This window comes from Cupressus sempervirens, chromosome 2, assembly GCF_028749045.1.
Source record: "Cupressus sempervirens isolate cs-2001-9-10 chromosome 2, ASM2874904v1, whole genome shotgun sequence".
Classification (NCBI taxonomy): Eukaryota; Viridiplantae; Streptophyta; class Pinopsida; order Cupressales; family Cupressaceae; genus Cupressus; species Cupressus sempervirens.
This window is the reverse complement of record NC_143119.1, coordinates 158,592,265-158,607,994: the sequence shown is the minus strand read 5'-3', so window position 1 is coordinate 158,607,994 and position 15,730 is coordinate 158,592,265. Positions and strand designations below refer to the sequence as shown.

At 36.6% G+C, this 15,730-nt stretch overlaps 1 protein-coding gene across 3 annotated transcripts; it reads right to left on the bottom strand.

The window, feature by feature from the left end:
* Positions 1-5,187: 5,187 nt before the first annotated feature.
* On the bottom strand, positions 5,188-8,595 carry LOC149571530 (uncharacterized). Of its 3 annotated transcripts, none has more exons than XM_089809361.1 (3): positions 8,496-8,595; positions 8,229-8,395; positions 5,188-7,082 (listed from the first exon to the last, which is right to left on the bottom strand). In XM_089809361.1, exon 3 carries the CDS (start codon positions 6,914-6,916, stop codon positions 5,390-5,392), a length of 1,527 nt encoding a protein of 508 aa, XP_089665487.1. In that variant the 5' UTR covers positions 6,917-7,082; positions 8,229-8,395; positions 8,496-8,595; the 3' UTR covers positions 5,188-5,389. The 3 variants fall into 3 exon arrangements, with proteins under 3 accessions (XP_089665487.1, XP_089665503.1, XP_089665495.1); XM_089809377.1 differs by having other exon boundaries at positions 8,229-8,392; XM_089809369.1 differs by having other exon boundaries at positions 8,229-8,571.
* Between the last annotated feature and the right edge of the window lie 7,135 nt (positions 8,596-15,730).

Sequence of the window (15,730 nt, the reverse complement as noted above, 5' to 3'; positions counted from 1 at the left end):
GAGGCCTTTTAAAGAAAGGCAAGAGAAAGGTACCTTCAACAGATTTGAGGTTTTGGATGAGCTCAGTGAAATGTCCCTTTTCTGATTTTATATGATATTTCAAGCCTCTAATCAAATATTTAAAATCAAACAACCAATATTTCAAAAATCCAACAATTTCTCAATAAACTCCAAATCGTGTATGCCGAAAATAGTGCCAAAAACTTCATAGCTTCACATATTATTAATAAATCTGAAAGTGGACATTTTTATAGAAATTTCAGTAGCATAAAAGCCTACAAAAAGAAATTTCCAGATCTTTATAATATTTACACAACAGCTCCCAAACGGAGGATAAAAACAATGCTCTTCGAGCTCTCGAAAACAACACAGAATAGCCCGGAAACACCACAAAAACACTAATAATCTATCACAGAAGTATAATCATGACCAAATAAATATATTCAGCTCTATTTTAACATCTAAAAGTCTGAAACAGAGCAGCAACCCAAACTGATATGAAATACTCAACCGAAAACACCAAACTCTTACAAAAAACACACCCGAAAACCCACAAATCTGCACTATTCAGCACAAAGGCAAACTCTGCATGAGAATGCACATGGAATGGCTTCAAACTCCCATCCTTAGCCTTCCTAGAAACCTGAAAACTCCCATTCTTGGGTCTCCTTCTCCACAGGTTTGGCAACCTCTGAAGAACAACAAAGAAATGAGCAAAAATCAAGTTCTGGAATCAGCCCAAAATGCCTCCAAAGCCCTTAAAAGAGGGCATAACCATAACTCACGTCCAAAAGTGGTTAATAAAACATATTTTAATAATAATTTTCATTTATTAGTCCATTAGCTTCCAAAGATTATCCCCTTTTTCCGAAACTTCACCTTTTTGGGCCTGCCTGCCTTAGCAAAGATTATTATTTTTAATTATTTGAAAAGGGGACATGACAATTAGCCAATAGGAGGTGAACTTGGGATTGGTCAATTTGGATCAAGGGCTTGTGGGTTTAGCTTAGGAGGATCCTACTATTGATGCTTCTATGGAACCACAAGGGGATGATTGTCAGTAATTGGAAGCGGATCAGAATAGGGGAATCTCTAAGATGTAGGAACCCTTGGCCATTGTTTCTATAGTTAGGGTAGACTCTTTGTCTATTGGGCATAACATTGGTATAGACTCGACAGCAAAGACAAAGCCTCCTCCCAAATTGGGCATTTTGCAAAAAGATATTAAGATGGGTGGGGTAGAGAAATTTGCTAAACCTGGCAGAAAAAAGGATATGGAAAAGATTAAACTAGCAAGTGAGAATTTGGTGGAGTCAGGGGCAGTTAAGCCTCTAGATTCTATTTTTTCATGCCCCTTGAAATGATTGTTTTTTCATGGAATGTAAGGGGCTTGAACAATGACCCTAGACAAAAAGCGGTTCATGAGTTAGTCAGAAGGCAAGGTCTCGATGTCATCTTTTTGTAGGAAACTAAGTTATTTATTAAGAGTATGCAAGGTTTGATGCCTAAGTTGTGGAGAAATAGGGAGTGCTAGTGCATTGGAGCTCATGGAGCTTTGGGAGGTTTGGCATGCTTATGGAATCCTCAAAGAATCCAGCCTCTTTGGTGGATTTCCTCTAAATCCTCTATGTCTATGATTGCTACTAGCCTTGAGATAGGGGAGGTCATATTATTTTCCAATATTTATGCTCCTACTAACTTCCAGGGAAAATAAGGTTTGTGGTCCCATATTAGATTGGTTCATAGCATGTTGCCTTTCCATCCTTGGATTTTGCTTGGGGATGCCAATGCCATTTGTGAGTTGGCTGAGAAGCATGGTGGCATTGGAAGGTTCGAGCCCTCTGCATTGCTACTTCGAGACAATATCAATACCTTGAATCTTGTTGATATCAAACCTAACAATGGCCAATTCACTTGGAACAATCATCAAGTTGGTGAGTTTTGTATTGCAGAAAGATTAGATCGGTTTCTAGTTTCTTGCTATTGGGTTGGAGGGATGTGGTCATCTTGCTCTGAGATTTTGGATTGGAGAGGATCAAACCATTGGCCTATCAAGTTGACTTTAGAGTCAACTAGGGTGATTCGTAAGCCATCTTTTAGGTTCCAACTCATTTGGTTACGGTATCCATCTTTGAATGATTTGGTTTTTGATTGGTGGAGGAAGGGGAGACGAGCCTATGGTACATCAATGCATGTCTTTGCTAAGCTTCTTCAATATGTTAAATTTGAGCTCAAACAGTGGAATTGTCCATGTCTTGGGAATGTCTTCCAGCAAAGGTAGTGGCTCAGGCAGATCTGGATGACATTACAAGGAGGATAAGGGAGGATGGGATCATAGCTAATTTACTTCAGCATGAGGCTCTGGCTATGAAAATGCTGGAAGAATGGGAACTGCAGGAGGAACTTTATTGGAAGCAAAAGGCTCGAATTGAGTGGCTTCAAGAAGGGGAAAAAAACACTGCTTTTTTCTTCAACTCTATGAAAGCCAGGCACCATGGCAATTCTATCTTTGGACTAGTGAATGATAGAGGAGACCGTATTTCTTCCTTCCTAGAAATCTCTAGTGAGGTAGTGCAGTACTTTGAGTCTCTCTTTTGAGAGGACTCACAAGGGGGGTCTTCTGAGGAAGCACAAATTATTTCTTGTATCCCTACTCTTGTTTCTGGAGATATGGATCAGCAACTCATGAGTGATATCTCACTTGAAGAGCTTGAAGGGATTGTGTTTAATATGAAGAAGGGGAAGGCACTAGGTCCTGATGGTTTCCCAATTGAGTTTTCTCAAGAATTTTGGGATATCATCAAATTTGGTCTCCTAGCTATGGTTCATGAATCTCAACACAATAAGCAGATGTTAAGAGCTCTAAATGCTACTTTTCTTGCTCTTCTCCCCAAGTATGAGGGGGCTAATAGGTTGAGTCAATTTTGGCCTATCTTTTTATGCAACATTATCTATAAAATTATTTCTAAACTTATTGTAGACAAGTTGAAGGAAGGGCTTGTTGATTTGATCTCCAAAGAGCAAAGTGGTTTTGTTGCTGGTAGGCAAATTCTGGATGGGATTGTCATTGCAACTGAGGTCATTCATTCTATGGCCAAATCAAAAGAAAAAGAAATGTTTATCAAACTAGATATGGCCAAGGCTTATGACAGGGTTAGGTGGTCCTTCATTTGGTGGGTTCTTAGTGCTTTTGGCTTTGCAAAAGAATGGATTCAATGGGTTTGGAGTTGTCTTACTTTAGTTTGTTTCTCAGTGCTTATTAATGGGAGTCATTCTGAGCTTTTTTGGGCTTTAAGGGGGCTTCGTTAGGGAGAACCTCTCTCCCCTTATTTTTTTATTCTCTTGGTTGAAGGCTTGGGGAGATGGATTAAATGAAATATGGAGTCTGGTTTTGTTCAAGGCTGGAGGTGGCGTGGAGCCTTACTCCTGCAGACTCACTTGCAATTTGTAGAAGATACTGCTTTGATGGGGATGGCTACATTGAGGGAGGCATCTAATCTTCAAAGGGTCTTAGATGTGTACCTGGTTGCTTTAGGCTAGTAGATTAATGAGGGAAAATCTTCCATCTTCTTCTTCAATACTCTAGGCCCTATTCAGTAAAGGATTGTTCACACTTTGAGGTTTTTGATCGGGTATCTTCCATTGACGTATCTTAGCATTCCCATCTTGGTGAGTAGGCTACCTAGGGAGTCTTGGCAAATTATTCTGGACAAATTTTGGGTGAAAGTCAATCACTGGACTCATCATTGGTTATCCTTTGCTGGTCGGGTCCAGTTGATTAAGTACGTTGTGCAGGCTCTACCCATTTATAGATGCATGCTCTAGGTTGCTCCTATGGGCTTTTTGAAGGATCTAGATTCTATGGTGTGCCAATTTTTATGGGTTGGTCGCTTGGAGATCTCCAAATGGAGTTTGGTTAGATGGGAAGTGGTGTGCAATCCGAAATAATATGGAGGATTAGGCTTGAGGCAGTTGGCTTTGACTGAGGAGGTTTTGGCTGCTAAACTTTACTGGCAGTGGTGTAATGAGTAGGATAAGAGCTGGGTGAAGGTTCTTTCTCAGAAGTATCTCCTAGGGATCCCTCATCTCGATATTTCAAGGTTTCCACTTTGGGGGAAGGGATCTGTGATTTGGGATACCCTTAAGAAAGGGGCTAAGCTTATTAAGGATGGATTATTTTGGATCTACAAGAGAGGGATGGAGGCTTAATTCTAGTCAAATTCTTGGGATGGTTATCCCCCAATCATTTCTCAATTTCCTAACATAGTAACTAGAGTAGTAACTAGAGATATAAGTATTAAATAGTAACAAACAATCAATCTTTTTTAGAAATATAGATAACATCAATTTAAAATATATATAAGATAAATAATAAACAATATTTCAATACCTTGATATTATTATTGGAACAAAATTGAAACAATATAATATAACAAAATTAATTAGTATTTTAGAATTACGATATACATCATAACTATTGTTATTAGTTAGGTAAAAAAGAAGAAGTTTATGGTACATTTAAACAATATAAAACAATAATAAAATCAATTCAGATCATGGTTAGAATTAAGATATATATCATAATTGTTTAGAATTAATTCTTAAGGTCAGAGTTAGGATAAGAATTGAAGGTTCACTCTAATTAATGTTAGGTTTTAGCTTACAATTTTATTTTGTATTTAAATATTTTATATTCAAATATAAATTTTGTACATGAATAAAATTTTTACCCTTCTTATCACTTCTTGTCATTCCGGTGTACCTATTGCAACCTTAGGTACAATTGCTAGATCTATTCTAGAGACCTTTCCCCAAATTAAGGATCAGCGAGGGGTCAGGTAATCCAATGTTTTTGAAGGCCAAAACGTTAATCTTGTATGGTCAAAGTGCTAGGTAAGGGATAAAGCAAGAGGCCCATAAATAGCCAAGATTGAAGATGTTTGAATCATAAGAAATTGATCTTAAACAATGCTAACATCAAAGGAGGAGACGACTTAACATTTGAACTTTCCCACACAGTCTAGCTGTTATTATACTTGTTTGATTACATTTGAAAGATTTGCCCAACTGCCAGTGCCAAATTCAAGAACTGAAATTCCAACTGTTTGGTAAATGAGAATCCACACAATAACTATTCAAGAGTTCAATTCATACATAAAAAATATGGAAAAGTATCAAAACGGTTTTGGAAAAGAGAAAAGAATTATTCAATAATTTGTAATAGCTGTAACGTTTTCAAACCTCGAATAATATATTATTGACATTACATACGGAAATGATAGATATACTTCACAATTTCTGCGTTTGGTGCAGAGGTATTTATACTGTATGCAATTAACTATCCGTGATTTTGGCAAATTATCAAAAAATCCTGAGGCCCAAATTGCCTTCAGACGAGTTGTTGTAAAATATTGTCAACAAATTTCTGAAGATGTGGATTGCCGTTGATGGAAGGGGAAATGGCCAGCATACAATTCCTCAAGTAAATGAAATATTTATCAGACACTTCTTTGACCGTTATTGCATTCCCGTGCAGCGCCAGAAATTCTTTCAACTTGCCTCGTAATACTTGAAAAAATAAAAGAGAAAGAAGGCTTCCGGGACAAGTTTGAATCATGGCGTCTGTTATATCCCTGAAATTTATGTTGTTTACCACCAAAATTTCTGCTCCCACCTCATCTATGTCTCTGTTTAAAAGAGATGCTAAATAAATAGGCGTGAACGAGGCCCTGTGCAAGTTCTCAAGCATCTTATTTTTGTCGCTAAAAATCTCGACGCCGCGCAAAAAACTCATACATTCCTTCACTCGAAAAAGAAGCTCCTGCAGTTGAGAAGCCCGTTTCTCCAGCTCTGATGACATGCAGATTCTCGCGTAGTCCGAGTAAAGATTCTCGAGTTCACCGCATCTCTCCAATTTATTCGCTTCTAGATCGCACCGTTTGCAGACACAGGTGAAGCCAAACATTGAACAAGACTCGAGCCGAGAAGGAAAGGGCACCAAAACATTGAAATACGGGATGGTGATTTCCGCGCCCCAATATATGTCCCTGGTTGCATGAATCCTCATCAGATCACCCGTATTGAATCTTGCTGCGTTGGGCATGCATGAATGATTTACGAAAGAAGGAAGCAACCACACACCGTAATACATCCTGGCTGGAACATGTTCGAAAACTGCCGGTTCCTTGGCCTTTTCTTTCATTGCAACTGGAGATGAATCGTCAAATGCAATGCGTTCTAAGATGCTACGGAAGTGACGATCCTTTTCAGTTTGAGTCAGCTTATTAAATTGTTGACACAGCATGCTCGGTTTTCCTCCGGAACATTCGGTGACGAAATCATACATTTTGGGAATGAATCCTGACTGATCTTTCAGGCACTGAGAAAGAAAAATCTCTCGCATCTTTTCTCTGCAAGAATTTACAGCGTCTTTCGTAATTTGAAGGAGGGGATTATGATTGGCGGTAGGTTTAGGAGAGATGACCAAAGCCTTGCTGATCAGTAATACATCACCTCGGTTGATATGATCCGTGGCAAACAAACCCCTTCCGCTGCCATTGCTTGTCATCTTGATCTCCACTGCCCCAATGAAATCGCCGTCTGGTCTTAAAAGACAGGGGTGTGATTTGATTATGCCCGTCGCCTGTCCCATGATTTCTTCGCTTATGTCGAAATATTGGGGGCCGCATGTACGGTAGGTGTTCGTTAGGTTGTCTTTCATCTGTGGGTGAAGAATATATGAAACCATGAGGAACATAAATGCCTCCGTATAATGGCCGGCTGATAACAGCGACTGGATTTTAATATTATAGAAAACGCCGTCAGGGGGATGGACTCCGAGGTACTGATCCACATACTTGAAATATTCTTCATAAGACCGATCATGCCCGCTCTCCTGCGAAGCTTCTTCAGACATGCCTGCTTGTTTTGCTACCTTTAAGTTTTTTCTTTCTTAAGAAAATTCTGTTGAACAAATTGTTGACCAATCAGCTATTTTAAACGCTTGTTTTGCTGAGAATCGTCGGAAATCTCTGTCTGCTGAGGACGTCTGTCTTGAACTACAAATATAGTCAGAAAAAGCCCTGAAAACAGGAAAAATGAGAAGTGAGATGCGTTTTATTAGCGATTCGAAGCCATTTTCCTTGAGGAGAAAAGATCGAGTTAGAAAGACAAGAACGGGAAGATTGTATGAAAGTCATATCAATAATATGCCTATCGTTGACTGTGGATTCTGCGGAAGAGAAGCAAATTTCTGCTTGGATTCCGATAAAATGTTATCGAGGTATAAATGGAAAACCAAACAGTTTCTCGAAGTTAATACTGATTCGCTCAAGATCAAGAATCCCAATTGAATAACAAAAGTTCTCGACACAATCTTTTTGAATCGTTACTGCTGTTACTTGAATTGAATTACACGAAACATAATATTGAGATCTTGCAAAATGATTGGCAAATTCATAATTCTTTAAACTCACAAGCGGCTATGAAACACTTGCAAAATCGTCAATTTATTATTCTTGAGATTTGGTACAGGTAATTCTATTGTTCACACAGATATTAGTAGGAAAAGAACTATGAACACTCCTAATGTTATGAAAAAAGATCTCAATCTTAATCAAGAAAGAAGTTCTTTTACAGTTGAAAGCAGATCAATAAGGAAAATCGTAGAAAAGTATAAGAGGAAAACCTTAGAATACAAATCCTGTAACTATTTTTCGCTTTAACAAATAAAATTGAGGAGCGATTGCTGGAAGAGCACACGGATTCACATATTTAATAAAAATATTGACTAAAAATGTTCGCCTCTTGAGATCCACTTCAAATTTAAAACTAGAAATATATTGCTAGAGTATGAAATAGTAGAAGTGAACATCCGATACTTTAATTTCAGATGAAAGATGAGCATTCATGATGTACTTAGACCTTAAAAAAATTGTAAACTCGCCAGCAATGAAAAGGTTTGGTCAGATAAAACTTGCGAATCCATTAACACTTAGCTTAAGAATGAGATTCAGGACGTCAAAAAACTTAAAGGATCAATGTATTTAAAAACTTTGTCAAAATCCACGAATTCCAAAATGTCCTTCAATTTATGTTAATTTCTCACTGCAGATGCAAATATTCGTAATAGATAAACAACAGGGAACATTTCAATACCTTGAAAAAGGTTTGTGATCTTAAAACAATAAAGAACTCAAAAAAGGAGAAATCTAAGGAGAAAGGAGTACCTTTATAGCCATAGATTGTTCATGATCTGATGTGAAATAGAACAAGCAAAGAACGTTCAAAAGACGGAACATGAATTACTGATTGCGCCTGGACAGAAAGAAAGGCCTGAAAGCGTGGAAGGCTTCTCCAAATTTCACTGGGACGTTCTGAATATCTTTCGACTCTTCTGCATTTCAATATTTGTAGACGCGAAACAAAATTATTTGAGGTTAAATTATTTGAAATAGAACAAGCAAAGAACGTTGAAAAGACAGAACATGAATTACTGATTGCGTCTGGACAGAAAGAAAGGCATGAAAGCGTGGAAAGCTTCTCGAAATTTCACTGGGATGTTCTGAATATATTTCGACTCCTCTGCATTTCAATATTTGTAGATGCGAAACAGAATTATTTAAGGTTGTTAACTTCCGATCAAGCCCTCGGAGCGCTTACTCGTGAAATAACGGCACTTTTCCGTCAAGACATTATTCCCGTCGGTATTATTTTTCCGATGTGCTTCGACAATAACTTTATTTTATGTTTTATTTACGGACTTATTATTAAAAGCAAATAATAAAGTTGATATTAATGGTATGTGTTAAAGAATTTTTGAAATTATAAAATATATTTTATATATCTTTTTGAAAAAATAAGTGATATGAAACATGATTGGATCTTCAAATCTACCCTAGCTAACCAATGTACTTTTACCAAGCACCACGTTTGTCTTGAGACCTCTCAAATTTTAACCAAAAAGCCATCAAAATGAGTAACCTTCCAATATCAATTGGGATGAATGGTGGACATTGAGTCCTTCATAGCAACTCTTGCCTTCTCATGTTGCATTTCATTTTACCATATTTTATGTATTCTTGTTCTTACTTTGTTCTCATTTTTTTTTGTCCTCCCACCCCTTTTTCCTATTGGCCCTAGGTTGATAGTAGTTCCCTATCTCTTACAATTTGTATAAATTTAAAAATAATTATAAAATATACATGTGTGTGTGTATGTGTATTCATCGATCTTTATTTGTATGTTCTACTGTGTCACGGAGAGGAGAATTACAAAAAAAGAAAAATTTTATTTATTTTGTGTCCTCCCCTTTTATATGTATGTATGTATATATATATTTTCTTTACTTTCTTCTTTGTTGTGTGTTTTTTATAGGATCTTTTTCTTTTTCTCATGTCCCTTTCTTTATTATGTTTTATTATTCTTATTTCTCTTATTTCCTTTTCTTTCTTTTTTCTCAATATTTTTGGTTTGATTTTTTGTTTAAGTTTGGTTTGTGCTTTTTTATCTTTAAAAAGAAAAAAAAAAAAAAAAATTCTCTCTATAGATCTTTTGGAAGTTTTTACTTCTATGTTTCATATTTCATGTTGCTATCTTTATTTTTATCCATTTCTTATTTTTAATTTAATTTTTAGTTATTTTCTTGATTTGTATTTACTTATTTATTTTCTTTGTTCTTTTCTCTTTCCTTTCCTTTTATTTTATTTTCTTTAGCTTTTTAATTTTCTTCTTGTAGTTCTTTCTTAGAATTTTTGTGTAATTATATTCAATTTTCTTTTCTTTTATCTCATCCTTATATTTTAAATATTAAGAAGTAGCCAAAAATGGGGGCTAGCCCAGAATAATAATTTATTAAACAACATCAAGTCACTTGCAGCACGTTATCATCCTACCCCTTTCTTAATATCAAAAAATCCCACATGAACATTTCCCATCCTCTATATCTACTACAACCCATAGGATGGCTAAAATACTAGAAATAAAAAATATGCATAATCATAATACATTTCATAACTATGAACTAATAGAGTAGACAACTATGTAAAAAATAATAATGCCATTCGAGAAAGGCACTTAACAACAAAAAAATGGAAATAAAAATAAGACAGCTAGCTCACTTTCTTCTCCTTATCTAGTTTCTCTAGCATCACAAAGAGCCAATCATTTGCCAAGAACTGGTACATAAAGGTTGTAGACACTCTCTAGCAGAGGCAACAAGTATGTCCTTCTCACCATGCAAGACGAAGAGTGGTGATCGTTGAGTGCATCATTTTTATCGTAAAGTTGGTTACCTCATCAAACCTTTGGCCCAAGTTATCTTGTTGCTTCATGAGCTTCTTGATGGTCTCCTCCAGTACAACCCTATCCTCATAACACACCTAAACACTGATCCCTAGTGACACCTCTAGGTTACTCCCATCTCCCTTAATTTTTGTTGCTCTTATCACTTTGAGAAGCATGGGAGGTAATAGTATTTGGGTCCCCATGATCACCACTAGTATTGGCCACATGAGTACTATGGGTTTTACTCTTGAGAGTGTTTGAGATGTGGGAGGGCATTGGGCTTAATTGGCTATCCACAGGGATACAATCACCCCTCGTTTGATGACCACCACTCGTAGTGTCATCCTTATCATCCTCTATATATTTTTCATTTTTTTCTTTCCTTTTCTACCTCTTAGTGGGTTTTTAACCTTTTCCACTACCTGTAGAATCTAAGCGAATAGTGCACTTCTACTTCTCCTTAGGTTTATACTACAAATTCTTTCTAAGCCTCATGGATCTTCTCCTTCCCACTTCAACTTCAGCATTAGATTCAATAACACTAGCATCCTTCTCCATTTTATTTTTTGGAGAATGTAGGAAAGGGAAAGATAATTTGTTCATTTGGTATCAATAGTCAAGCTAGCCTTAATAGAAATCTAAGTAGACATAGATGACAACAAGTTGGGTGCGAGGACTTGAACATTGATGGGTATAGGGGGACAAAAATACCTATGGGACTTTTATAGGAAAAATATAAAGGCTTGATGAAACACCATTTAAGACTTCCCCTCATTTTTATCTTCCTATGATCTGATTTCTAGGATCTAGGACTATTACAAAGAATGCTAACCAATTACATAAAGTTAATTTTAAAGCTTTAATAAAGAAAAATTAACGTAATTGCAAATAATAAAACACAAAATGAGATGATAAAAAGAGAGATAGAGATACAACACATTTGATTTCAGAGTTCGTTCGAGAAGGACTACGTCTCCAGGTCTAGCTCCAATAGGGGGACCAATCCGATTAACTCCAATAAATCAATAAAAATGATTTGTGAAAATTCCCTTCAAGCACACACAACAAAATTCTTCTATGTGTAGGAAAAATCACTAAGTCTCCAAATACATAAAATCTCTCTCACCATTTGCATCATTTCTCCCTTAATTTTCATGCCTTGAAATGGCCCCTAAACCCTCTTTTTATACAAAATATTTGCCTAAAATAGGGAAAAAACAAAAAATCTAATAATAGGCCTTCACAACAATTCACCTTCGAAATTAGGCCTTAGTCATTTTAGAAATTTGTCATTATCCTCTTTTGGAGGGTTAGTTTCCAACAAATCCCCTTAATTGGGCAAGAGGAATCAGCATTGGTTTAAAGTTAAATAAAAGCCATGCAACTTTAAATTAATGCAAAAAAATACTCACATGGCATGATGGCAAAAGAGGATTTTGTGACAGCAGAGGTCGGTGGTTCCAACCCCCGCACCGACCTCTAGCCTTTAACTAAAATTAGCACTGTTTTAAACCACCATAAATAAAACATTCCTTCAATAAGTTTCAAAGGCTGCTGGTGGTGTAACAACCATCGATCGAATTTTAGGGGCCATTGGTTGTGGGTTCAAAACCTGGCACTGCTAACAATATCAATTATTATTTATTTATTTTTTAAAATTTATTATTATTTTTTTCCACCTCATCATCTCAAACTTCAATCAGGCATATCTTTCACATACGAGCTCCATTTTTTACGAAATGGACGTCGCTAGAAAGCTCTTGATGAGATCTTCAATTTGAAATCCATTGTTGACCACTTTTGAGATGATTTTTTTCACCTTTTGATGACCTCTATACCTAGTTTGACCAAACTTTGACTGGCTATAACTTTTGCGTACGAACTCCTTTTTCATCCATTCGAATTGTGTTGGATGCATAATTCTGAGAACTTTAAACTAGCATTGATTATTGGAGTTTTGGAGATACTTCAATTTTTGACAAAAATATCATTCGGACCAAGCCTCCCCATTGAGAAGCTTTCGAACCACCAAAAGTTTGGATTACTCAGAAAGTAGGTGAGGGTATTTCTCCCTCACTTTACCAATCTCCATCCATCTTGCCTTGCTTGGATGCATCCCTTTAAATCCCACTCGGAGGTTTTCAACTAGTCCTCTTCGTGAAGTTCTGACATTCTTGTCTAGGATGACATCTTCTGGAAATTCTGTCATGTACTCTAGTGAAAGATCATGAACTGATGGAACCTGAATACTGATGTCTTCATCCAAGATCATTGGAGGCTCATATAACTTCAGATTCTCAACATTGACAACTGAGTAAATTTGCATGTATGGAGGAAGATTAAGGCGGAAGGCATTAGTACCAATCTTGTCCAAGATTTCAAAAGGACCATAACTGATAGGCTTGAGCTTCCTTCCTTCACCTTGCATTTGTTCCTTACTGATATGTAATCAAACTCTATCACCAACTTTGAACTGATGATTAATGTGATGCTTATCATGGCGAGCCTTGTATTTTGCTTGGCTTTACTCCAATTGTGCTTCTACTACCTGATGGATTGCTTGGACCTTCTGGATGAACTTAAAAGCCCTTTCTGCATCATGGCATCCACCTACAACATCGTCCTTCCCAAAAGAAAAATCTATTGGTGTCTTAGGAAAGTAACCAAAGCAAGTCTCAAAAGGAGACCTCTTTCTAGAAGAGTGTGCTGCATGGTTGTAAGTGTGTTGCACATACTGAAGACTTTCATCCCACAACTTAGGATGCTTGCTACAGTAACCTCTAAGCAAATGAACAACTTTCTTGTTCACTACCTCTGTCTGTTTGTCGGTCTGTGGATGGAAGGCTGTACTCTTCTTCAACTTGGTATCCATGAGTCCCCACAAAGATGACCAAAATTCTCCTAAGAATCGAGAATCTTGATCTGATACAATAGAACTAGGTAACCCAAAATGAACCCATACATTTTGAAAGTACAAATGAGTAGTCAGTTCAACAATGACTTGCTTTTTACAAGGCATTAAAATACACATTTTGCTGAACCGATCAACTACTACATACAAATAATCATGACCCTTCCTAGACATAGGTAAACCCCCCACAAAGTCTATAGACACACTTTCCCATGGACGGGATGGTACAGGTAATGGTGTGTACAAACCCAATTTCTGATTACTTGGTTTGCTGGATGCACACATTACACATCCTTTTATATATTTGGTGATAGTTTCTTGCATACGAGGCTAGTAACAATATTTTTGCAATTGAGTTAATGTCTTTCTTACCCCAAAATGCCCTGCAATCAAAGAGATGTGTGCTTCACGGATTACATGTGCCTGTTCATCTTTAGGCATGCATAGTTTTCCCAAGTGGTACAACAAATTATCCTGCACATAGTAATCTTTCTCTTCCACATGTTTACCCTGGATTAAAGCTGCATAGATATCCTTAAAGTCCTCATCATTAGCATATTGTTCTTGAAAACTTTCATGAACCATAGAACTATTTTGAAGGATTATTAAAGCATTCTTAATAGGAGGCCTAGAGAGCATATCTTCTACTTTTTTATGGGAACCCTTTTTATACTTAATTACCAAATGAAACTGTTCTAGAAAACCCATCCACCTAAAGTGCCTACTTTGTTGCAACTTAGATTGTGAGTGCAAATATTGTAGCGGCTGGTGATCAGTGTGGATTACAGTTTTCTTTTCCCATTAAGTAGTGCTTCTATTTTTTAACACTCTGAACTAAAGCATAAAGTTCCTTATCATAAGTAGGATAGTTACTTACTACTCCTGAAAAAGTTTCAGAGTGGTAGCAGACTGGTTTACCTCCTTGCATGAGTGCAACTCCCATGGCAAACCCGCTCGCATCTGTCTCAATCTCAAATGGTTGATGTAAATCTGGTAAAGCCAGAACTGGTGCGGTGCTCAACTTTTCCTTCAAAGTGTCGAAAGCCTTCTATTGTGGACCTCCCCACTGAAAATTTTCCTTGGTATTGGTCAATGCATGCAACGATGATGCAATATAAGAGAAGTTTACAATGAACTTTCTCCAGTACTGAACTTCACCTAAAAAGCTCCTAACTTCTATAATTGTACTTGGCTTAGGCCATTTTACAATACATTCGACCTTCTCAGGGTCTACTTTCAATTGACCATTTCCTACGACATAACCTAAGTACACTAAGGATGTCTTTGTAAATTCGCATTTTGATATCTTTACATAGAGTTTTCTTTTTCTCAATACATCAAGTACTTTTTTTACATGAATTACATGATCATCCCAAGACTTACTAAATACAAGAATATCATCTAAATAGACAATGACAAAATCATCAATAAAAGGATGAAAGACATCATTCATGACTCTCATGAATGTAGCTAGTGCACTACAAAGCCCAAATGGCATAACCAACCACTCATAAAGCCCCTATTCTGTCTTAAAAGTAGTTTTCCAAATATCACCTTTTGGAATTCTTATTTGATGATATCCGCTACGTAAGTCTAGCTTAGTGAAATAAATTGCATGTTTCAACTAATCAAGTAAATCATCAATTCTAGGAAGAGGGTACCTGTTCTTTACCATTATCTTGTTCAAAGCCCAGCAGTCAATGCACATTCTCCAAGTCCCATCCTTCTTTGGAACCAACACAATAGGAGAACCACACGAAGAAGTACTAGGATGAATAACTCCTTTCTCCATGAGCTCTTGAACTTGCTTCTTGATTTCCTCATTCTGCAAGACTAATAAGCGGTACATGCCAATATTAGGAAGTGCTAGCTGCAACTGAATTTGATGTTGTATATCTCTTTTAGGAGGCAATCCCTTCAATTCTTGAAACAAGTCATCATAGGTGGAAACAACTTTGACCATTTCATCTTTATGTTTTGGATTACATCCCTTAAATGCCTCAGATGTTTCATCTTCTTTGGCTTTTACAATCATTAGCACAAAATTCTTACTAGAGTTGACTAACCTTTTTATTTGACCAACATTAACAAGAGCCAAATTAGTCTTTATTTTATGTGCCTGTACAATGTATTTAATTTTATCTTTAAACAGATGATACTTGTTTTTCCCCCTATAGAAGATAGCTTGTCAATCATATAAATAGGGACTCCCAAGTACAAGACCACAAATATCTAGAGGGACTACATCAACTTCTACCTCATCTACAAAGTTTGTAGTGATAGAAAATCTTAACTTACATTGCTTGGTTACCTATAATTGTGCATCATTGCAAACCCATCCAAGAGGATATGGCTTTGGATGAGGTGTTGTAGTCAGATTAAGGTTCTTAACAATTTCCTCGGATATCAAGTTAAATTAAGAACCCATATCAAATAATGTATCAACCTTATTTTGCTTGATGACAACTTGAATGTGAAACAATTCATTCCTTTTCTTATCATTCTTAGGAGAAGAATCTTCACTTGTACTTGCAC

Bases quoted from the DNA above. Each gene is read 5' to 3' on its own strand.
- LOC149571530 (XM_089809361.1), bottom strand. From the start codon at position 6,916: ATGTCTGAAGAAGCTTCGCAGGAGAGCGGGCATGATCGGTCTTATGAA.